The sequence below is a fragment of the Liolophura sinensis genome, chromosome 8 (assembly GCF_032854445.1).
Source record: "Liolophura sinensis isolate JHLJ2023 chromosome 8, CUHK_Ljap_v2, whole genome shotgun sequence".
NCBI classification, from domain to species: Eukaryota; Metazoa; Mollusca; class Polyplacophora; order Chitonida; family Chitonidae; genus Liolophura; species Liolophura sinensis.
Window position 1 is genome coordinate 13,208,742 of NC_088302.1, and position 25,815 is coordinate 13,234,556.

Sequence of the window (25,815 nt, forward strand, 5' to 3'; positions counted from 1 at the left end):
TATACAAAAAATTCATCCACCAACTGGAGTCGTAAAAATGTCTGCATTTATAGTTTTAAAAAGTCAGACAAAAGCACATTCCAGTAAATTGTCTTCAAACTAGTTAGCTAGACTGTGTTATCAGACTTTTCACTTGAACAGTTTTCAAACATGTACATATCTTAGTTCTACAGCAGCTAATTGGAATCATTTCACACACTTCCTTCACTAATATTCCTTCTGATTTATTCGTTCAATTATCTATGTACATGACTTACAATGTTCAACGGAGTAATCCGATTTTTATGCTTAACAATATATTTCAGAATTCTTCACTCATATTATTCAGGTAATTACTTTTATGGATGGCGGCAGCAAACCACCATGCACTACCCTAATTAGTGCCTGACAAACCTCCACACTTAAAGCTGCATCTGAATTGCAGAGCCATACTGTGACCTTACTGGTCAGATGTCGCTTGGCTGCAGAAAGTCGGCTCAAGAGGAATTTTAACTTAATGTAAAGTGATAATTATAGGTATATGGCACTCCTTAACACAGCACATGTAAAATAGTGCTGACACCTGCAAATCACGCTTTCTGGGTTGTACAGTACAAATACATGTAGCTCCATAGAACTGTACAGGTGTGTTGATAAGCATGTTGATATACAGCTGAAGCAACCCAAAAAACACAATTAACCCGTATGTCCTCAGCTCTTCACTTATTTACTGGTCAAATGAGATTTCTTATGTTTAAGAATTTCCGTTGTTGTGAAGTCGTATTCTTTATCACAGTCTGGGCAGAAGTAGGACTTCTTCAGCGGATTCATCTGCTTAGCTCTCTCCCTCTCAGCCTCTTTTTCTGTATCTTCTAGTGTAACTAGAAACAGAAACATGGGTTCTTCAGTTTTTAAACTATGGTAATGCTGAGATGATTGGAGTTATACAGTTTTAACATGAACCTTTTGTCCACACATCAATGAACAAGAAAATCTGTACAGTGATTCAGCATATATTTTCACTTGAGGTGGGATGAAACACAAAACTGTGGCAAGTGATCTATGTAAAATGTCAAATGAGGAATCAAGCCATGATGTTTAAATTTAAAGTATCAGACCATGGACAGAATATCGATTCTTAAAGATGCCCTCCAAGATGTCATCTCCGATAAGCACCGCCTATGCTATATTCTCTATACCACATACACAATCATGCTGATGTTACATGAAGTTCTAAGTTAGGTCCTTACCTCCCCCAAATGTTGTCTGACACTCCACCTCATGCTGTAGTCTCTCTACCACATACACAATCATGCTGATGTTACATGAAGTTCTAAGTTAGGTCCTTACCTCCCCCTAGTTGTCTGACACTCCACCTCATGCTGTAGTCTCTCTACCACTGACACAATCATGCTGGTGTTACATGAAGTTCTAAGTTAGGTCCTTACCTCCCCCAAACGTTGTCTGACACTCCACCTCATGTTGTAGTCTCTCTACCACTGACACAATCATGCTGGTGTTGCATGAAGGACAAGTCCAATGTTTCTGCATGTGTGATGTGTATTCTCCCCAAACTGATGCAGAAACATCATCCAGTAAACTGAAAGAGAAGAAAAACAGCATCATCCAGTAAACTGAAAGAGAAGAAAAACCGCATTAAAAAACAATCAGAAGATGAATAGTTACATTTTACGATGTTGCTGGCTTAATCTCCATAGAAGGTCTGTCGGCAACCTTCGGATGATCCACCGGCAACCTTCACATGGCCCCTAGGCTCTGCCCGGGTTCCTCCCAAAATAATGCTGGCCTCCACTGTATAAGTGAAATATTCTTGAGTATGGCATAAAGCACTAATGAAATAAGTAAATATCCTTGGTAGCTACCAAATTGTATGGTAAATGCTGCGTTCTGTATCTTTCATTATTAGTGCTTCTGAAAGTAATTGTCCTATTGAAATATGGACTTTAAAATAGTTTTTTCTTTGGCAATGAGGCAACAAAGGCTTAATTTATGTACCAGTGGATTACTTAATTGTTTGCTTGGGGTTTACATCCCACTCAATAGTCTCAAAGTTATATCACAACAGCGTCTCCATCAGACTGTAGCAGGCCTGTCTCAATGGCAGCATATCACAGGCGCTGCCTCACTGAAACACGACTCTAAACGGAGCCATCACCTGACATGCATGGCGCCTCATGTAAGCACAAAATACTGACCCCGAGTCCTGATTCATTGCTTTGCCTTTCCCTTATCCTTAGTGTAAAATTACGAATTGGCAATTTTAATGTTTTAGATATTACCGATTTCAGGATTGAACCCAGGTCCTCAATGTCGCGATGATGTAAGCACTGTATAAAGGTGATTATATAGTGTCAAACAGATATCACGGTAATTTTATGACTTTTTTCTTCACCCCATTTCATAAAATCCATTTTCAAGTACGGTAAATGACCTAAAGAGACGCTGCGGGAATCAGGAAGTGTATCCCAGGATTCATTGCATTTGTTGTGCTTGTTATTGACCGAGTGCCGTGGGAGAGCATCAGGAGAGAATTATACTGACAGTTCACGAATGTAATAAACAAGCTCATGCTTCACTGAGCAGTTAGACCATGCTCCTACCAGCAACAGTTCTGGTAGTTCAGTTTTCCTCAGTTTTAATGAAAATAATTTTAGTACATTCACTTTGCAACAGGTTGGTTGTTATTTTGTGACTATTTTGTGGGAATTTAGGAGAAAACTTTGTGGAGATTAAGAGTGATTACTCAGTACCTTTACGCATGTGGAGTGTCATGTCAAATATCTGTTCTTAAACTGCAGGGCTCTCCGTATACAAAGCTGTAGCAGAAATCAGCACATCGTGAATCCATACTTACAAACCAGTAAGATGAAGATGTCAAATTGCGATCAAAGCCACACCTACATACGTGAACTTGCACAGCTACAGCTAAATATTTCATGTTAATTCTCGCGTAACTTGAAAGACTTCTGCCCATATTTCGTAAACATGAATGCTTAGTTTACTTAACATTTAAGTCCCCTCAGATAAAATTTTAGTCATACCGAAAGGTTTTATCTACATGTAGATACAAGCCACTTACAATCACAGGACTCGAAATTTCCAAGTGTCCACCCATTGATCACATGAATTTTGCTAATGTGATAACAACTCACACAAATCTCATCTCCCAATAAAATTCGTTTTTACCTGAAATACATTTGTACACATATTCTTTGCATAATGAGGGCTCTCAACAGACAACAGTTCACCAGGTAATAGTGGGAGGTGACTTCCACATAGGCCTAACCCTAATAATCGCTTCGTCTACATTGTGCATGTTCATTCCTTGTTTGGCGTGGTCATGATTTCAGGCAATGTTTCTTCGATTTCCTTCATGGGGATATTTGGAAATGTACATGTTCTACTGGTCAGGAGACCTGCGCACCTCACTGTCTGTGACGTTTGTCAAGTGCCATGCAGGGTAATGAAACGGACGGGGGTAGGTGGGGGAGGAGGTGGAGTTGTGGTGCTAATCACTCTATTTTGTCATCTTGCCGCCAAATCAGATCGCCCGAACGTAAACGACAGTAACTTATGTGCAAAAGTTTAGGTTATTTACCGTGGTATACATACCAGCCTAGTGTGAGGTAATGGTTGACTTGTGTCCCTCCTTTCACAGGGTGAGGTCTAGCAGTGTTATCAACGGCTAGTTTAAGTAGGTCACTACTGTCAGGCACACCTGTAAAATAACATGCAGCGTTGGTGAGAAACTTCAGAATCCTTTATAATCTCACAAACTCTGCTCTTAATGTCAGTAATGACACATCCTGTAACAGTGTTACATGCAACATAGACAAAATCTGCACTATACGCTGTCTACACAAGTAGTGTTAAAATTTTATCTACATATACTTTCACATTATTCGTATGCATACACCAACAGTATTTATTGTACACTGCTCCTTCGCTTGTTCAGTGCTTAACAAATGTTTTACTCTCCTGGCACATGGTAATTCCTTCACTTGTTCCACTTCCACTACTTGGTAAACCCTTCATTTGTTTCTCTTCTGCTACCTGGTAAACCCTTCACTTGTTCAGCGCTTAATAAATGTTTCACTCTCCCTGTACTCCATAAATCCTTCACTTGTTCAATGCTTAATAAATATTTCACTCTCCTGGTACCTGATAAATCCTTCATTTGTTCAATGCTTAATAAATGTTTCCCTCTCCTGGTACTTGGTAATTCCTTCACTTGTTTCACTTCTGCTACTTGGTAAATCCCTGATTTGTTCAATGCTTAATAAATGTTTCACTCTCCCTGTACTTGATAAATCCTTCACTTGTTCAATGCTTAAGAAATATTTCACTCTCCTGATACTTGATAAATCCTTCATTTGTTCAATGCTTAATAAATGTTTCCCTCTCCTGGTACTTGGTAAATCCTTCACTTGTTTCATTTCCGCTACTTGATAAATCCTTCATTTGTTCAATGCTTAATAAATGTTTCACTCTCCCGCTACTTGGTAAATCTTTCACTTGTTTCACTTCTGCTACTTGAAAAATCCTTCATTTGTTCAATGCTTAATAAATGTTTCACTCTCCCGCTACTTGGTAATTCTGTTCACTTGTTCAATGCTTAATAAATGTTTCACTCTCCTACTATTTAGTAAATCCTTCATTTGTTAAATGCTTAGTATATCTTTCATTTTCTCAATGTTTCGTAAATTTTGTATTATCTCATCACTTAGTAAATCTGTCATGCTCTAATCACTTAGTTAATCTTTCACATTCTCATCACTTACTAAATCTTTCATATTCTCATCACTTAGTAAATCTTTCATATTCTCATCACTTGGTAAATCTTTCATATTCTCATCACTAATAAAATTTTTCATATTCTCATCACTTAGTAAATCTTTCATATTCTCATCACTTAGTAAATCTTTCATATTCTCATCACTTAGTTAATCTTTCATATTCTCATCACTTACTAAATCTTTCATATTCTCATCATTTACTAAATCTTTCATATTCTCATCACTTAGTTAATCTTTCATATTCTCATAACTTCGTAAATCTTTCATATTCTCATCACTTAGTTAATCTTTCATATTCTCATCACTTAGTTAATCTTTCATATTCTCATCACTTACTAAATCTTTCATATTCTCATCACTTACTAAATCTTTCATATTCTCATCACTTAGTTAATCTTTCATATTCTCATCACTTAGTAAATCTTTCATATTCTCATCACTTAGTAAATCTTTCATATTCTCATCACTAATTAAATTTTTCATGTTCTCATCACTTTGTAAATCTTTCATATTCTCATCACTTAGTAAATCTTTCATATTCTCATCACTAATAAAATTTTTCATATTCTCATCACTTAGTAAATCTTTCATATTCTCATCACTTAGTAAATCTTTCATATTCTCATCACTTAGTTAATCTTTCATATTCTCATCACTTACTAAATCTTTCATATTCTCATCATTTACTAAATCTTTCAAATTCTCATCACTTAGTTAATCTTTCATATTCTCATCACTTCGTAAATCTTTCATATTCTCATCACTTAGTTAATCTTTCATATTCTCATCACTTAGTTAATCTTTCATATTCTCATCACTTACTAAATCTTTCATATTCTCATCACTTACTAAATCTTTCATATTCTCATCACTTAGTTAATCTTTCATATTCTCATCACTTAGTAAATCTTTCATATTCTCATCACTTGGTAAATCTTTCATATTCTCATCACTAATTAAATTTTTCATGTTCTCATCACTTAGTTAATCTTTCATATTCTCATCACTTTGTAAATCTTTCACTTTCTCACTGCTTGGTAAATCCTCGGTTTCTCACTTCGTACTAATTTGTCAGTCTGTGCCATACCTGTATCACCTGGGCCTCTATACAGGCGTTCCTTCTCCGCAGCCAGCACCCTCCTGACAGTATAGGACACTTTACTGCTGAGAAAATCTGTCAACTTTTCAGCCAAAATTCTCTCCAACTTTCTGGCCTTGGGGTTTATTTCTCTCTCTCCCTCAAAATTTAAGAACGTGTCTGGAATAGAGAAGTTCCCTTTACTGTACAACACAAAAGGAAAAAGCAGCAAATCTGAAACTTGATTGCTGAGAGATAGCAGCACTTTACAAAAACACACAAAGAAATCCATTTTTTCTTCCTACAATTTATAAACTGAATAGTGGTATCAGGTGGGTTTATATCAGTAACAGTTCTCTTTGGTCTAAAAATTCTCACAGTTCCCAGTAAAACACCGTAGCTGAGAACTGTTTTTTTGATCATTCTTTAATAGATGAGATAATCTGCCATAAATTACAGCCGTGTTTTGCACTGGGGTGCTGAAAATAAAACATTTACATTTCAAGCGACACAAAATTTGTCATGCACACCAAATGTGTAATAGAACTGACCATGCTTCTAAAGCACAAAATAACTGGGAGTGGATTTCAACTCCTGCCTCATACCTTCAAGTCTCAGCTGAAGCAAGTTGTGCCAGGTCTGACGCAGTCTCACCACGCTGGACAAGACCTCTTGTATAGACTCATCATTCTTGAAGCGAATCTCCAGCCAGCCATCACACACAACCCTGTACAGAGAAAGCAGTAAAAAGTTGATAATATGCAAGTTTCAATTTGCAATTCTGAGATACGGCAAAAAAAAATGTTTATAAGCTCGCATAATGCTTAACAGGTTCTTTCTTGTAAAACTGAGATCTAAAGTTGTTAAATTGTTTGACTTGCTGACTAGTCTAGTATCAAATTTGCAACACTCTGCACTAGTGTCAAACTTTCTTGTAATCTGTGCTCGAGTCAAAATTACTTCTACCAGCCTGAGTTATTGTCAAACTCACCTGGAGTAATCTATATTAGTATCAAACTCACCTGGAGCAGTCTGTAGTAGTCTCAAACTCCTCTACATGTAGGAGCAGAGTGGGTAAGTGTCAAAATCATCTGGGGCATTCTGTGTTAGTGTCAAACTCACCTGGAGCACTCGGTGTTAGTATCCAGTGCATTGGAGAAGAGAAGCAGAGTCTGTAGGGCAGGTACTCTCATGATATTTACCAAGTACGGCTTGTTTGTTTCCAGCAGAGACCTGGCCACAAACAGACAAAAGTATACAGTAAGTACAGATCATACAGGATTACAAATAATACAACAAAAACAAAGCACTCATAGTTCCTTGGAAACAGCCTTGAGAAATGGGAAATGTTTTTGGAAGACACAGGGAGAGCACGTTTGTCTTGAAAAAGCTTTGTGTCTTCAAGAAATCTGTGTCTTCAGGTGCCACTTGCTCTCCCTGTCTACCACTCATAAGAAAAGACTATGCATAGGTAAGAAGATTTTTCAGTTTTGTCTTTTAATTTCTGATCTTAATTTTTTAGTCAAGGTTAGAATACAAAAAAATTGTGGCTAGAGACTTGCGGCCGGTTTGGAGGTCAGTTTAGATGTTTATACTAGCTACAGGTGACCTAACTAGTTCCACTTAGGATGGCCTTTTCTGATCTGCCATATTGGCGGTTTAGTCTTCTGTCTGTGTTAACGCAAAACTTCAACTGTCGGCTAAGACGCATACTTAATCAAACGGATATTCAAATGTTAGATCTACTGATTGACATGTTAACACAAGCGGCTATTAATTGGTAAACTTAATGGGGCTGGAACTAATGTCAGCTTTTTTCAGTCCAGCAAATCTACAGTTGCTTAACTGCAGTTTTTGTTTCTTTACTTTCCTTTACAAAATTTGTATTATTACACAGTCCTGTGCCCTTAAACAACTGCTGCAGAATGTCCAACCTTGGAAAAAGAAAAAGAAATCCCCACAAGAGCACAGTGAATCCATAAAAGTGCACACAACTAAGTGAAAAGTCACTAATGCATCAACAATAACTTTACACTTACACAAAGGTGAGAAGTTCATGTTTGGTGCTCATTTTGGCCTCCAGTTTGCTGGAGCCACTCTGTCCCTTCTCACTGTCCACATCTATCTGGGGTTTTAACAAGTCAGGCTGGCAAGCAAATACACTGGTTGGGTGCAGCAGAACAAACGGTTTACTCTGAAACAGATAACATCAGAAATCATAACTGTCGCACAGGTGATCAAGGTATGAGACATTACTCACTTTGGACTATGAATTTAAAAGAAAAGACAACAAATAATATACTTTGAGTTATTTTGGAAGAGGGGCGGGAATAGTCCAAAATAGACACAGACATTGTTTTCTGACATCCTTCGAAACTCTCACAACGATATGGCTGAAATATTGCCGATGCGGGGTTAAGCCATAATCATTCATTCATTCCTTTGAAACTTCATAAATCAACTTCCAACCAGGACTTGTTATGAGGCCATGGAAGCACCATGTTTAGAGAAGCTGGAAACACAGTGTTGCGTTACTCAGACCCAACACACGTGGTCTAAAACAACAGGATTTGGGTGATTTATACAGAAAATAGCTGCATCATTGGGTTATGAAAATAACTCATGTCTGATTGGTTAAAACTAGTAGCATGGCTGTGCTTTCTGTGTGCCTCAATGTACACGATTTTGCTGACTTCGAATTGTGATATCTATATTGTGTCACAGAACAAATAAAAAAATGTATACTTTTTAAACTTTCTGTGGGATATCACTGCATATATCCATTTGTTTTCGTGTTTTTTTAAAACTTCCAGCTCACAGAGGAGGGAGTAAGAGGATGGTACTGGGTCATCACCCATTACACAGCTCTGCTCTCAGTATTTTATTTTATATTATCTTGTTTAAAGGCTACATTGAAGTATTTTCAGATCAAAGACCATTAAACGCTATCCAGGAAAATAGTATGATTTGTTTTCAGAATTTTTCCAACCAAGTTAAATGGTTTTAAAACATCAGATTCTATAGTGGTCTGTAGTGACTCAGAGGGCATCAGTGACAAAATATCACATCCATATTTTTTCTTTACAGTAGTTTTTTTTTTCTTCTTTTGTTATAAGGGCCTCAATTCATTTATTTAATTAGTGTTTTACACTGTTCTCAAGAATATTTCACTTATACGATGGCAGGCAGTATTATGGTGAAAGGAAACTGGGCAAAGGCTTGAGGAAACACACGACCATTCGCTGGTTGCTGGAAGACCTTTCCATGGTCTGAAGAAGCTAGCATGAGCTGGACTTGAACTCACAGGGACCCAATTGGTGGGAGCCTTCTAGGTCATTGTGCTGTGCTGGCATGCTAACCTCCTCGGTCATGATAATAAGCTTTATGTTTGGAGTGTAAAATACAAAAGTATAAATTAGGCCAAGCCTGGAGGACCTGTATTCATGTCTGATCATTTATCAGACATGAATACAGGTCCTCCAGGCTTGGCCTAATTTATACTTTTGTATTTTACACTCCAAACATAAAGCTTATTATCATTGTTATCATGCTCAGCTGTGTAGACATCTTATCTTGCATTCTCTGCATCACATGCCAGTGATGAAGCACTAAAATATGTTGGTAATGAAATTAGCTTACTACAAGAGGACATCATGATATCACTGAAACACACGATAGAAAGTCAGGTTAAACCTTTAGTCACATAGCAAACAAAACTAAAGCTACTACCTTTGTGTGGAAGGCCTGCTCTGAGTCTGATTTGAAGGAGTTGCAATCATCAGCGATGGCGACTTGAGGGTAGAGGCCAGAGCTCAATATTATCTTAAGTAAATTAATATCTCGCCGAGTGAAATGACGGCTTCTGTTTGAGGTTTCCTGTTAAAACATAAAAAATAAACATGGCCATCAAGTTTCATGCAGACGGTTTCATGTTTTGAGAACTCTTCAAACTGAAGTGAAACCAACACGATCTACAACACGAGTACCACATACTCCTGAGTGGTAAACTTTTAAGGCAGAAACTCACATGGTAAACCTGAATGTGAATGTGGTCCTAAGCGCTCATGTATGCGAAATAACAAAGTGACTAAACTGGCTACATTCTTAAAGGCGATCTTCAAGTCGCACGGCCATCAGCGACTGGAACTATGAGTGACCAGTTGAGCGTCTTAAGCTCCTGTGTATGCCGAGTTTAACACACCTCCTGAATTATGGCAGCAGTCAAACCAGCAAGAGCTGGAAAAGGCCTGTTTAACCACTGTTACATGTAGTCCTGTTTAAATCATGCCAGGACTATAAGCCGAGCCCATTAAGCTAAATAAACTAAAACTGTGATCTCCAATAATATATATCTCAGGGTCAAGACAAATTGGAAATGAAACAATTACTTTTTATGGGAAACTAATTCATGTCGACAGACATCAGAATAAAAATTATGATGAAAGTCACACCAAGCACAATCCGGCTGATTACCTGAAGTTTGTTCAAATCATGTGACAGCCTGAACTCGAGGTCTTTCAGGGCGTCTGTCTCATCTTCTTCCTCTTCTCCTCCACTAATTGTGAAATCCTGAAATAGAATTAAACAGCAAGGAAATAAACAACAGAATTTACAATCTTACAAATTATATTACAATGACAGTTAAAATGACATGTTCGAAAACTAATTTTAATATTTCTGCCACACTTTGTTAATGTAATGTTTCACGATGTTTTCAAAAGAAATGGACTGCAAATTTTGTAAAACTAACATTTGTTTCACTAACAATGCAATTGTTGTTCATTGAAAATTTACCGTTAATTTAGCAGCCAAGGGCCATTTCACAAAACCACATGTATAAAAACAAATATTTTTCTCCATAAACGTAGTCCTATTGTGAGGCTTCACATGAACTGACGTCTACAGAAAAAAATTCTCCTTTTCAGAAAGTTGCATATGAAACTGTCCCAAAGCTCCTAGAAATGCATAACAGCACTAAGTTTTGCCAGATTTTAGTGTGGTCAACGTATGCTGAGAACTTACATCATCTTCTAGTTTCAGGACTTTCCGCCTCTTGGACGATTTCCTCTGCTCCTTTTTAAGTTGCCCAAGCCTCTTTCTGTCACCATGTTGTTTTCGTCTCTCCTCACTGCTGTGGTACCTCTGAGTCTCAGCAAGCTTCTCTAGTAACCCATGGTCCTGAGGGCAGGGAGGAACAAATATGCTGAGTGTTAACCTTATTGTCACCCTTATGACCTTTACACCCTTATGTACACTGAGTTGACCTAAACACAATGGTGTACACCAAAATGACCTTTACACCCTGATGTACATGGGTGTGACCTAAACACAATGATATACACACAAACGACCTTTGCACAATGATGTGACCTAAATACAAGGGTATATACCGAAATGACCTGTACATTCGGATGTACACTTATGTGACCCTTACACTCTGATGTACACGGATATGACCTATTCACAATTATGTACACCGATATGACCTTTACATTCAGATGTGCACTTATGTGACCCTTACACCCTCATGTAAACTGATGTGACCCAAACACAATGATGTACACCAATATGACCATTACACCCTCATGTACACTTTTGTCACCTATACACCCTGATGTAAACTGATGTGACCTAAACACAATGTACACAGAAATGATGCAGATTGATGCAGACTGAGGTGACCTAAACACAAAGATGTACACAGGAATGATCTTTACACCCTGATGCAGACTGAGGTCACCTAAACACAATGATGTACATAGAAATAGCCTTTACACCCTGATGCAGGCTGATGTGACTTTTACACCCTGATGTGACCATTACACCCTGACGTACAATATTTTGACCTTTAAAGGTACACCATTATGACCTTACACCCTAAGATGTATTGATGCCACCTCTACACCATCATGACCTTTACTCCTTGATGTTCACGAACTTCACCTTTGCATCCCGATGTATACAAATGTGACATTTACACAAATATGATATTTACACCTTGATTTCATATGAGACACTTTATGTTGTATGACATGTCTGACTGTCTAAGGAGTTGTATTTGCAAAGTGGCCTGCTAATGCACAAACAGTCAAAGAGTTGAACTTGATTTCATTTATAAAATTATTTGATCTTTTATGATGCAATAAAGAATATTTCATTTACATGATGAGGATCAGCTATTTAAGTGGAGGAAACCGACAAGACCTGTGAAAACCACTGTACTTCCCCAAGCACATACCACAAACCTCCTGAGGTAAAGTTACAAAAGGACAAGCAAGAACTAGATTCCAACACGCAGCTTCAACAGTCACCAGCTCTTGGTGTAAAATTGGATAGTCTAGACAGAAGAATAAATAATGTGTCTTCTTGTGACAGAGTTTGGTCAGTATGCACAAGTGGTCAAAACGTCTGAACCCCAATGGCTGAACTGCAGTACCTGCAATAGTTCCTTGAACTGTGTCTTGAGTTTGGTCATCTCGTAGAAGCGCTGTTCCTCCAGCGCCCGTCTCCTACACCATTTCTTGGTGCCACGCCCCTCAGCCTTCACCTGTATCCACTCGTCAAATGCATTTAGCAGGGTGAACGGGTCCCCATGCTCTGACTCCAGGGATTTGCGAGATGCCTGGCGATGGAGGAAAAATTTATAGATTCACCACACATATCCCGCAAATCTCTATAAATATCTTTCGTCGTCATATGACTGAAAAATTGTTGAGAACGACGTTAAACCCCAAGCACTCACTCACTCTATAAATATCTTATACTTCAATAATGGTGGTGTAATATACAATATATTTTGCAATACTTATGGTGTAAACATAAATTACTATGCCTGAGAAGAAATGTTGTACTCTCAGGTGACCTGATGTACAATAAACATTTTGTCTAGCTTACTCTCAGATGACCAGATGTAGAATAAACATTTTGTCCAGCTTAAGTCTGTACATCCTACACAAAATTATGGAATGGGATGGATTTTGTACTCTGACTAGATGTTGATGGTGAGACAAAAGAACCTACAGCAGCATCGTGGTCTATGTGGCCTCTACTGCTGGTAAACGGTGACTGAACACTCATGGCGGCTGCTATTGACAACACAGGGTCTATCATCTGATGAGGAAGAAAACATCAAACTAAGAATAATGCACATTCAATCTACACGCGTCAGAATTCACTTAAAATAAAAATATGATGTTATCAATGTAGACCAGTTCTAATCTTGATATCATATAGTGTACCAAATTTCACAAGAAAAAGGTATTACATGAACATTAGGATTATAAATGACAGTAATGTTCACTCTAATTATCTAGAGTGATATAAATTGTTTTATCATGAAGTACATGAATGCTTTTTCTCTGAAGTGTTTTGGATGTTTGTGTAAAAAAACAAGAAATTCCACAAAAATACACGGACAGAAATAAGGTGCTTTGAGACAGATAATTACATGGAATATTGATCCCATTATTAACATCTTGCCAATGACAACATCCACTGGCAACCTTGATAACATCTGACCAATGGGGGTGAGTGTCTCATCTTCTGTCAGGGCACCCTAAAATGAGGTCAACAGGATGTATGGTGATACAGGTATACAAGGATCTGTTTATTTTTTAATTTACGTTCAAATACTATTTTGGTCATGGATACTTTCAAACATGTCAAATGAGACAAAATATTTTAAATACATGTATGTAAACATGAAAGCACTGAAAAATATATCTGCACAGATGCATTATGAACAAAATGTATGTTATAGAAGAAATACACCTACCTGTTCTTTCAAGATAGAGATGGAGTTTTCTATGCTTGACATAGCTGGGGCTTCCAAAAACGGGAATCTGAGAAAAAACAAACAAAAATGCAAACACATCTACCTGTGCCCAATTGTTGATAGTGGTTGATGTATTTATTCTATTGCTTCATGTCTGCCTACGTCGTGTAACCATTCTCAAGTTAAAGATCAAAGGACGACAAGCCTATGCCCAGCCTTCAGAATGAAATTCTTTGTTGGGGTAACCAAACACAATCAGAAAAATAGGGTAGGTCAGAGGCAATTTTTTTTTGTTTTGGCTAGTAAAGAAAAAGATAGGATTTGCTTGACCTATCAACTTCACTTTCATCCTAACAGTTCACTGAACTTTATTACAACATTTGTTAAAAAACAATAAAATTAATAAGTAACATGTTTAAAGTGTCAAGAAACTCAAAATATTTGTGGACTATCCCGGACATTCTCAACCTGCTACAAAATTTACCGATGCCTTAAAACTCGAAAATAGGTGCTTGATAATTTCTAAAACACCCCTTTGGAGAAAGTGGTAAGATCCATATTTTCCCAGTTCCATAAACACTGGTGTAAAATTACTTCACCCAATGTAATCCAAGTTCAATATTATGTAACAGGACAATATGGGTTTTACTAATTTATCCAAGGCCTTTTTTTTTCCAAAAATGTCAGGCACCTATTTTCAAGCTAGCTGACGGTGACATAAAATCAAAGAAGACTTTTTCCTGAGACCCTCGGATGGAAGGAAAGTAAAACATAAAGGTGATAAATCTACTCTACACTGGTTACAAAACAAATAAGTCAAGAAATACAACATGATTATGACGACAAAGTATCCACAGTTTCATGAAAATACTATTCCAAAGTACAAAGAGTAAAATTAATGATAATTATAAAAGTGTTTTACATTTATGCTTATTACAGGTAGCCAGTATGTCAGAACCAACACCACTGTTCCAACACGCAGTGATGACAGTGTAGCTAAATACCTCCTGGAGTCTGGCAGCCCCATGGCAATAAGCTGTAGCAGGAGAGAGTCTATGGGCACCCTCTGTATCTCTGGGGTGGAGTACTCTTGAAACTCATTGTAGTCAGCCTCTCCATACAGTCTAAAGCAGACCCCAGGGCCTGTCCTACCTGTTGAGTGAGAGCAGTGTGGAACAGAAAAATGACTGTATATGAATGCTGATCTAAACATACTGCAATTTCATAAAAAAAATCTTGTCGGACAAGAAACAAAAGAATTTTCTAGCAAGGGTACTATGCTGTACGAACTTAGCAGTATAGTTTTTCAGTGCCATACAGGCTCCCTACAAGGACACTAGTAGCAAGATTCTAGCCAACTGGAACATTCTTTCAGTGTTCCACAACCATTCCCCAGGGGCATCAATGGCAAACCATAAGGCAGTTTGTGGTATTAGTACTAGAATTGCATTGTGTTATCTGTAGAGAACTTTTTGGAGCACATCTTTATGTTTATAGCTTCTATTTGAAAATGGTAGATCCAGGATCAATCCTGATTCGAGTCACATCTAAGACTTTACAAGAGGAAGTTGTATTTCCTCGCTTGGCGTTCAGCATGGAGGGGCTGGTGCAATGACTGGTTGACCATATCAGTATAATGGCGCGGGCGGGGCAGCTTACTTGCCTTCGGTAAGTCGTCTCAGTGAAGCAGCACTAGATATGAGCGGTGGAAATCCGTTCTGCGAAAAGGAGGCACATTACATGCACTATAAGGATTCCTTCATCATCATATGACTGAGAAATTGTTAAGTACAACGTTAAACCCCAAGCACTCACTCACTCACTCACTCTATTTGAAAAGCTGTATTCTTCCCTAGTTGTATGGAAATGACATCGTAAACACTGGATTTAATTCTAGCACTCTATTTGAAAAGCTGTATTCTTCCCTAGTTGTATGGAAATGACATCGTAAACACTGGATTTAATTCTAGCTCGATTTAATTCTAACCTGCTCTTCCTTTTCGCTGCTCAGCGCTGGCACGACTGATCCAAAACTCCTGTAACCTTTGCATCTTGTACTTTGGATCAAAACTCATTTCTTTCACCTGAAACAAACAAACGAAATGAAGACTGAAGCATTTATTCACATGAATGATGTCTTAAGCTACACTCAAATTGTTTTACACATGACACAGGCAATTTTGGAAAGCCCTGGGAAAACCAATGTTCCCATTCTTTTACCATCAGATACATGAGCACAGAAAATATTTGTCTGGAGATGACAAAGTAATAGCAGAAGCAGCCCACATAAATCTTACCTTGCCTGAATCTATGATGAATCTCACCCCATCTATTGTCACTGATGTCTCAGCTATATTTGTAGACACGATACACTTTCTAACACCTTCTGGGGCAATGTCAAATACCTACACAATAAAAAAGAAAGGTCATAATTTTCAAACATTTCATATTAAGATCATTAAATATCACCTAGCTTTATTTTACATGGAAGTTACACGCCCATGACTTATGCCAGTTTCATATCTGCACCCCCCCCCCCACACACTTTTTGGTAACATTCCTCTGCCATGTAATCTGGTCACATGCTGTGAGGGCAGCCAATTATAAAGATTAATCACTTTATGGTCATTTCAGCAGGATTTCTTTCCCTCATACCTTGTCCTGCTCAGCAATTGAGAGTGCACTGTGCAGAGGCAGCACAATCCAGCGTTTGGTTTTCTGCGCATACATCCTAGCGGCATCCACAACGGCCATGATTTCAGACATTCCACTCAGGAAAATCAGCAAGTCCCCTCTCTCGCTGGACGGATACTAGAAATACAAGTCACCCATAACTAACACCTGTTAGTGGGTCTGATTTTTAAGATTATGATAAAATTTTCCTTCTGAAAAAAGGATTTCGTCGCATACATAAGATTACTGATCAATATGACGATTTATTAAGTATTTTCATACAGGCACTCACTGAGGTAACCGAACCAGTGCTTTAATACTACGAATATACAAGGGCATCTGTTAACAAGGGAGTTAGCACGGCAGCGCAGCGCAATGACCCAGGAGCCTCTTACCAATGCGGTCCCTGTGAGTTCAAGTCCAGCTCATGCTAGCTTCCTCTCTGCAGGTTGCTGGCAGATATGCCCACGTATGGCCGTGGGATTGCCTTGGGCTCTGAGCAGTTTCCTCCCGCCATAATGCTGACCGTCATCGTATAAGTGAAATATTATTGAGTATGGCGTAATCAAATAAATAAATACAAAACACACATAAATAACACGTGTTGCCTTACTCAAGAATATTTTTCAATGATTTTTCACTCCATGTAATGGGCTGAAGACAGTGAGTAAAGCACTGTATTTCACTAGATACTTTACAAATTGCCTGAGATAAAGCTTCAGCCAAACCAGTAAGATCTCTTTGATCTTACTGGTCAGAGGTCAATTGGCTTCATGAAAATCTGAGGAATTAAGGCAGAATCATAACTGTTTACCTTATGGTCAATTCTCTGCAGAATCTTGAGGTAAGGTGAAGGGTCAAGTCGCTGGTTCTTTCCTCCTAACTCGTCTCTTGTGATTGGGCAGTATTCCAACTGTATTGGATATAAACGGCCGGGCACCTATAAAAATATACATGTAAAATAAGGTCACAATCAGTCACTGACATGAATTGTGATATCATGTCATTTGAAACTGAAGATATTCACCAGAGGTGAACTTACCTAATAATCATTATGTTTGGAAAAAAAGCAATTTACAAGGCTCAATCTTTTGAGGTGACAAATATTGTGCAATCTTTTCTTCCATGTAAAGGGCTGTTTCTACCACAACTGCTGCATTTCCCTCCACTGCTCCAGGAGCGTTTAAGGCATGGTGAAGTGTTCCCACCACATGTGGTTCTAACCGGAAATCACAGTGTGGGAAAAGCACATTTCTACTCGCTACTTCAATAATCGACATGAAAGATCGGTTTGGAATTATGATTCACCCTATCAAATAGCAATGAATTTTTTCAACTTCCAAAATTATTCTTTCTTTTACGTCCATCTTTCACTTTGTCATGTTTTCAGATACACTTGACTAAATAATGTATAGATGTCCAGGCTCAATACACAACAATTTCTACCAGTCAATCAAACCAAAAGACACAACAGGAAACGCAGTGAAATCGGTCGAGAAGTGACTGGATGTGGAAAACGCTGCGGCCATTTAAAGTGTGATTCCCGCTGAGATTTTAGTGCAGACAGTTGTGCTTATTTATATTAGAAGTAATCTGCTGCGGGTGCCGTTGCGGGAACTGTTGTGGGAATTTCGGCGATTATCGCACTCAGTGGAAACCCTTAAGTCTGACATATGACTTTTCCAATATAAATATTTTTCTTGAGTTGTTAGCATGAATCAATCAACTGCGGCCTAAATTATGGTGGGATCCCAGGGGAGCATCCACAGGTAGCTGACAGCCCTTCCCACGAAGGAGAGGAGAGGAAGCCAACATGAACGGGACCTCAACTCGCTACGTCTTCATATACTTTGACAACAGAGGGCATCATCAAAGTACGTGTAACTAATATGACTTACATGTGGCTCAATATTTTCACTCAGTAAATGTTTAAAATTTCATGTCAGGCATTATTTTCCAACAAATCTAACAAATGAGTCATTGTAGATATACCTTGACAACAGGTGCCTCATCAAAATAGCCACTAAACAGGTTGATGTTGATTGTGGCTGACATTAAAACCAGCTTCAAGTCTTTTCTCTGACGCAGAAGACATTTCAAAACTCCCAGCAAAAAATCAGTATTAATGTGGCGTTCATGAACCTGAAAGTAAACATTTTTATTAGTCTAGATTACAGCGTGATCTTGCAGAGTGACTTTTGCATTTAACAGGATTTGTATCTCTGGAGTATAAAATATCATTAATACTTAGTAGTAGTAAGCTTTCTACTTCAAAGATTATTTACTTTCTCAGGTTAAAAATCTTTTACACATCTTTCAGTTATAAACAACCCATTTGATATATGTATATTATGATATACTTTTATTTTAACTAGATGGGGAAGTCCAGTTTGGGTTGAAATGAATTACCCTCAGTCATGATAAGATGACATTCCACCTTGAACAATAGAACAGCAGAAAAAGTCAGGATGTTCAACTTTACAACATAATAAACAAGGCATTCAGGGAACACGGACAGCTCACCTGATTGAGCAGGTGTAAAACTGCATAACATTCAAGTCATCTGATACATTTAAATATTGACCTCTAAACCAAAGTTGAAAGACTGACACTGTCATAAACAGATATGTCCTCTCTAATGGCCAAGACAGACCAAAATTATTATACTGTCACACCTATGACTGTTTACTGTATGCATGAGAGCATTGACTTCATATGTTATGGAGTTGTAAATCATTGTGGTGGTAAAGGACACAATCGCAAACTACATTTGGCAATCCATGTACTATGGGAGGCAATTGTATCCCTGTTAGTAGCTGAGAAAAATGTTTCTAAGCTATGACATATGACTGGTGCTTTATATCGTACTCAAGAGTACAGCATTTCAAGAATTTCTGAGAAAAATGTTGAGCTATGAGGTAAAAGACATCTGTGGTGTTCCTTGATATGCAAATCGCTACCGACAACTAGCTATCTGTGTATCTGTTGGCCAAACTTGCCAAAACCTTTAACTGGACGCTGACATTGCCACTGACAGCATCTGATCCTCCTATCATAATACTTCTCCTCACTTCATAAGGCGAGCTAAAATAATTGAAATACATGAAAAAAATTTATTTCATTCACTTTTCTGATTTGTGATTAACATTATACTATCAGGACCATTTTTGTCTTCTACAGCATCAGTCTTTACTGGGAGACGAGAGCAAGCATAACAGTCCTTCTAACTTAAAGCTTTAAAATCACAGCTGGATCCACAGGAGCTGGATCTGAGCAGTGGTTTTCTATCTGTCAATGGCCAATCCACTATGACAAGAACCCCACTTAAGCTGCATAAGCACATCCATATGCCAACAGTATATTTACCTCATCTATTACAATAACACTGTACTGTGAGAGTTCTGCATCTGTAGACATCTGGCGTAGCAACAGACCTGAAAACCAAATAGTCTTTCTTGTGAAGCCCTGAAATTGGCCAACCCAACCATTTGTCTCCAAAATCAAGCTAAAAAGGTGTATAAATTGAAAAAGTGTAAATAAAAGTGTATAAAATGAAAGTTGCTCTTTCACATGTGAAATTAGGGTACCCTCATTAATACTTCTACTGACGTAACTTCATCAAAATTTTGCATGTTAAAATTTCCGCACAACAAACTTACATGTACCTTGTTCATGAGTTTATTCACAGAGCTCTAGAGAGTAAAAGCAGATATAAAGTAACAATCGTGTTGAAATATAATCAAAGTTTCTCCTGAATGTTGATGACAAGCCATTGCAAAACAAAATCAAGGGAGTGATTTTAAATATGTTTAACTGATGGTTAAAATTTTCTGAAATTTAAATCCCCCTGGAAAGAATCAGAAAAAGTAGTTATAAATTTATGAAAACTGCTGGAAGATATCAAAATTATGCATACCTTCAGTCAGGAAAAGAATTCTTGTGAACCTGCTCTTGGTTTTCTCAAATCGAACCTATATTGAAGAAATGTTACATGTGTCAGAGGAAAGAAACTATAACTCATTAAGGGCTTTCACAACAGGAAAAGCTGCCATCGTATAAGTCACAAAAAATACCAATGAAATAAGTCAATCAACAGGAAAAAGGTAATAACTGAAATATGTGTGTAATAAACAAATATTATTTTTGTGGTTTCAATTTATTTATTTATTTGACTAATTTTGTGCCATAATCGCAAATTTTCCACGTTTTTGCTGTCAATATTGTGGCTTGAGAAGACAACAGTGCTGGCGTAATCTTCCGACCAACGGGAAGATTGTGACAAACTCTCCTACGTGTACATGACATACACATACATACGTCATACTGGTCGTAGACAATCTCCAAGAAAATGTTAGACACAGCTTTAAACATTTTTCTGGGCCTGACGACCACACATTTATTTACTTTATTTATTTTTCTGATTGGTCTTTTACGCCGTACTCAAGAATATTTCACATACAACAGCATCCAGCAATATGGCGTGAGGAAACCGAACAGAACCTGGGGGAACCCACGACCATCCTCAGGTTGCTGAGAGACCTTCCCATGTACGGCTGAAGAGGAAGCCAGCATGAGTTGGACTTGAACTCACAGTGACAACATTGGTGAAAGGTTCCTTGGTCACTGCACAACCCTGGAGTTGACCACAATGTATGACATGCTTCTATTTCAGCACTCCCTAGTGGTGGCAGCCAAGGACAACAATTCTGAATTGTTCTGACAAAGTCTCAAACTCAACTGAAGTGTACTTTACATTCGTCTACTCCGTATAGCTGTCAGCTTAAAGGCAGGAGGAATGGAGAATTCTCAAGCAGGGCCGAGAACGGAGATGAGGCCTGTCTTACAAAACAATATGTCAAGCACATTTATCATGTATCTCTTCACAAGCATGACATGATTTCATAAAAAAAATTAAAAACCTTTAAATCAGACGAAAATCATGCCCTATCATACCTGATAAGCCACCTGCGTCCCGTACTCGTTTAGCGTCTCAAAGCCAACTCGTTTAGATAAGGATATGCAGGCAATCCTCCGGGGCTGTGTACAAGCAATCTTTGTAAAGCCACCCTCTAGTAAGTACTGAGGCACCTGTGGTAAAAATTACAAAATATGTACATGTGAGAATACGTTTATGTCCATTACAATTCTATGTTTCTTTTTGTCTTTTCTGACTGCAGTATAGCTGAATACATTATTGCACATAAAGTATTTGAAAGCAAAACATATAATAAGATAACATTTTCTGGCTATGTCTTTCTCAAGTAAACACATACGCAAATAGAATATTTTCAGAATTTGACTGGATAATTCTATATATTTATTCATAACTTGTGGCGTTTTTAAAAAGAAATCTTCTGAATGCTATAAACAATATATGTTTATCATTTATACTGTGGCTTTAATAACAGAAGTAAATTAAATCACCGCCACTCTTTCTAGGTACAGCAACGATTTTTATACTGAAGATTAACCGAGACAATTGTGGGTTTCAAGGTAGCAATGTCAACGTGTGGCACATGCTCAGCAGCAATACATGGCTAGACTTTTTGCCTAAACACCCCTCTACAAAACTGACAACCACCACCAGGTTTTCCTTCATCATCCTTTAATACTGGACTTGCCTGAGTAGACTTCCCACAGTCTGTATCACCAGCCACAACCACCACCAGGTTTTCTTTCATCATACTTTAATACTGGACTTAGCTGAGTCAACTTTCCACAGCCTTTAACCCCAGCCACAACCTCTACCTTGTTTTCCCTCATCATCCTTAAATACTGTACTTACCTGAGTCAACCTCCCATAACCTGTATCCTCACCCACAAGCACTACCTTGTTTTTCTTCATCATCCTTTAATACTGGCCTTACCTGAGTAGACTTCCCACAGCCTGTATCCCCAGCCACAACCACCACCTGGTTTTCTTTCACCATCTTGACAATCATTTCTTTGTACTGGTAGATGGGTAAAGTCTTCTGATCTTTACGTATCTTCATGAGTTTACTCAACTTTACAAGAAAAAGGAAATTCACATTTCATGTATTATTAAGATCATTAGAAAACCACTGAAATATCAGGTGCCAGTTGTCCAGAAGTGTATTAAGTCAAGCCAGGCTTAAATCTTAATACCAATCTTGGCCTGATAACAAAATTAACGTCCAGGCTATAGCCCAGACTAAAGTTAATGCTGGGTTTAACTGCCAATACACTTTTGAACAACTGCGCCCTGATGTCTTAACATGTTTAAGGCTCGGCTACAGCAAAGACGAAAACTTTATTGTTTTAATAACAAAGTCAACACTCAGTCATTTCACAAAGGTGTTAGGAACTTCTTTATAGTGAGTTTATACAGTCCATACACATACATGTGCAGTATATATCTGTGTGTAAGGCAGTTATTTACAAGTCATAAAGGCACTTTCCAAACTGCGTTTCTTGCCTGCCACTTTTGTGCCTTAGTTTCTGACAGCACCTTGGTGTCAAATGTTAAAACAAAGGCCAAGACATAATTTGTGGCAACAACTTTATGCTGAAGCCTGAAAAAAAAAAAAAAAACATCAAACAGTCTTAAACTTTACTACTTACCTTTTCTTTCTGTTTAAAATCAATGTAACATAACAACATATTCTTGAACTGTTTCACTCTGTTGACAGTAATTTCCTTCTCCACATCAGCATCTACATTAATAAGCACATAAAGACATGTAAGGAATTACGAAGGTGAAAGCTGAGCTGTAAATACGTTACTGTTGTATGATTTCTGGCCTCCTTTTTGATTTGATTCATTTTGAAGACCCTTATGTTGTGGTTCATTCAATTTACAAGTTTTCAAGCTTACTTTGTATACTCACTGGTGTGCTTTTTCTGAAAATCCTTAAAGTTCTTTTCAGTAATAAAAATTTACAAATGTTAAGACATATGGCCGGAATTTTGGAGGTTTCCTCCAGTGTCAGCCTGGTTTCCTCATCCCATAAACCAGACCATAATCTCATAAGAGACTGAGTGAGTGCTTGGGGTTTAATGTCGTACTTTCCAATTTTATGTGACGACACAGGAATCCTTAAAGTGCATGTAATATGCTGCCTTGTTGCAGGACGGATTTCCACCGCTCTTTGATCTAGTGCTGCTTCACTGAGACACCTTACCGAAGGCAAGTAAGGCTCCCCGCCCAAGCCATTATACTGATCAACCAGTTGTTGCACTATCCCCTTCATGCTGAACGCCAAGCGAAGAAGTTACAACTTCCCCTTTTAAGGTCTTAGGTGTGACTCAATCCAGGACTGACCCTGGATCTACCGCTCCCAAAGCAGATGCTCTACCAACTATGCTATTGGGGCCGGTCTCATCATTTCCTGATCACAGGAAAAAACACCAGTGATGCAACACCAGTCTTATTTTATGTTTTACAGGCGACACTAAAAAATCCAAACCTGGAATAAAACAAAATGGTAAATGAACCTTTCTTTAACAATTGCTGAGACAGTCAACATTTCCAACAAATCAAATGATTTTTATTTTTCTACCCTCCTTCTACATTGAAAAAGATTCATTCTGCCTATAAAACAAAAATTTTAATTGGTGCTGCATAATTAACTAAATCAGTACCTATGAGCCTGCCGTGACGAATGAAATCATCGGCATGTTTGGTCACCAGGGTCAGGTTAATGCGATGTCTGTTATCATAAACCAGGGGAATCCCCAGGCTACTCACACTTCCACGGTCTCCCATTTTCCCAGTCCCTGTGAGTATAAATATTTTACTGTATTTTCAGAATATAAAACATTATATGTTAAAAGATCATGGTCCCTTCATGCCGCCAAATGAAAAAAAAATCAAATTACTAGGAGCACTGACCTTTCAATATTGATGAAATTTATTTCACATGCTTAAATGTTATGCTTAGTTTAATAAATTTTAAAATTTATCAAACTGGTAATGTGTTCATTGACAGTTAATGCAGTTAGTAAAGAATATAACAATGTATCAAACCCATTTGTCTCTGTGCTTTCTTTTTCTGGAATGCCTGAAAACGTGCTGCAAACAACCAAAAGTCATCATAATCCGGAGTTCCTCTGCAACACAGCAAGTCATTTTTTCAAAATTACACACTGCCATGTGCATGCATTTGATATACAAAAGTGATCTCTTATGAAATTTAATTGGGGCAATAAATCTGAATAATGCCAAAAAAAAAAGACTCACAGCTTTAAATTTTGTTTGCACTTTTCTTAATATCCAAACATAATAGTATAAAGACGCACATTACTGTCTAGTCAAAGCACACACTGAAAAACAGAAAAACAAATTCTGCCTGTCCAATACTGTGGGCGTTCTTCTTAAAGCTGAGACACATCTTTGAAAATCTTCCAAAAGACTATTTCTAAAGCAAGAGTTGTAGAGATCATGGTTAACATTCTTTAAAATGTTTGCAGTTTCATTTACCGCAGAAGACCTCAAAGCTCAAAACAACAAAGTAGGGTAGATTAAATATTTGCATGCTGTAAATTTATCCTATATTTATAATGTAAGGTACATTTACCGTTTAATATAATCTTGATCACGGAAGAAGATCTTGTTCAGGGAATGTTTGTATTGTGTGTAGTCAAAGTCAAAATCTGATTCAAATTCTGTAGCACAATCAGCGTTGTATTTGTCCTGGTGTTGGTCTGAGCTGTCATGACACACATTTGAAGTTTCTTCCTGATTACTTTCCAAACCCTTTCTCCTATGATCTTGACGTATTTTTCTCTCAGAAGTTGGACTTCTTGTGTTTCTACTTCTTTCATCGTGGCGATCTTGATTTCTTTCCTTTTTGTGAATATGGTTTTTTTCTCTATTCCGACCATGACTTCTTTCCTTATCTACGTCCCTGCTATGATCCCTAATTCTTTCTCTGTCGCGATCGCCAAATCTTTCATAGTCGCCATGTCGATTTCTAATTTCTCCGCCATGATCATCATCTGTATCACACGGCTCTCTGTCACGATCCGAAGTCCCCCTCACTCCGTATTTTGAACTAATCTCTCTGTCATCATAAAGCCCTCTACCTATTTTGTCATCTTTGCGCTCTTCTCTTCCTCGACTGCGAATAATGTTGCTGTCAGATTTGAGGTTTCGGAAACTGGCCTCCGACTCGCTGTCACTATGTGATGAATTGTGTCGTCTGCTTCGTTTCCTTCGTTTGTCACTATGCTTGCCTTTGTGGCGTGTCCCCGATTTGGATTCCATTGCGATGGTTGGGATTGTCCTGTCTACATACCATTTTCACATGCTAAGTCTTTATTATCAACGTTAGGGTAGCACACCGATTGGCTTTGACTGATGTCAATTCCATTACGATTTCCTGGGCGCCGCCATCACGGCCTCGCTCTCAATCATCCGGCTACACTAATCAATAACCTCTCTAAAACTTAAATTTCGAATTAATCAGATACATTGCTGCAATTCTTTTCCTCTTTGAAAAATGACCAGGATTGGTTAATATTTTCTGGACTTTT

At 37.9% G+C, this 25,815-nt stretch overlaps 1 protein-coding gene across 1 annotated transcript; it reads right to left on the reverse strand.

Annotated features, from left to right (window-relative positions):
- Nucleotides 1-66: 66 nt before the first annotated feature.
- Nucleotides 67-25,656, reverse strand: LOC135472983 (probable ATP-dependent RNA helicase DHX34). Its single transcript, XM_064752739.1, has 28 exons — nt 24,858-25,656; nt 24,308-24,390; nt 23,923-24,057; nt 22,904-22,995; nt 22,189-22,326; nt 21,275-21,409; nt 20,238-20,292; nt 19,688-19,755; nt 18,314-18,463; nt 17,136-17,261; nt 16,304-16,459; nt 15,946-16,053; nt 15,636-15,732; nt 14,653-14,800; nt 13,649-13,715; nt 13,322-13,429; nt 12,895-12,984; nt 12,311-12,496; nt 10,897-11,052; nt 10,348-10,443; nt 9,604-9,750; nt 7,914-8,068; nt 6,997-7,107; nt 6,480-6,601; nt 5,884-6,054; nt 3,613-3,718; nt 1,428-1,579; nt 67-860 (listed from the first exon to the last, which is right to left on the reverse strand). The coding sequence occupies exons 1-28, from the start codon at nt 25,544-25,546 to the stop codon at nt 703-705; spliced, it is 4,005 nt and encodes a 1,334-aa protein (XP_064608809.1). The 5' UTR covers nt 25,547-25,656; the 3' UTR covers nt 67-702.
- Nucleotides 25,657-25,815: the final 159 nt, after the last annotated feature.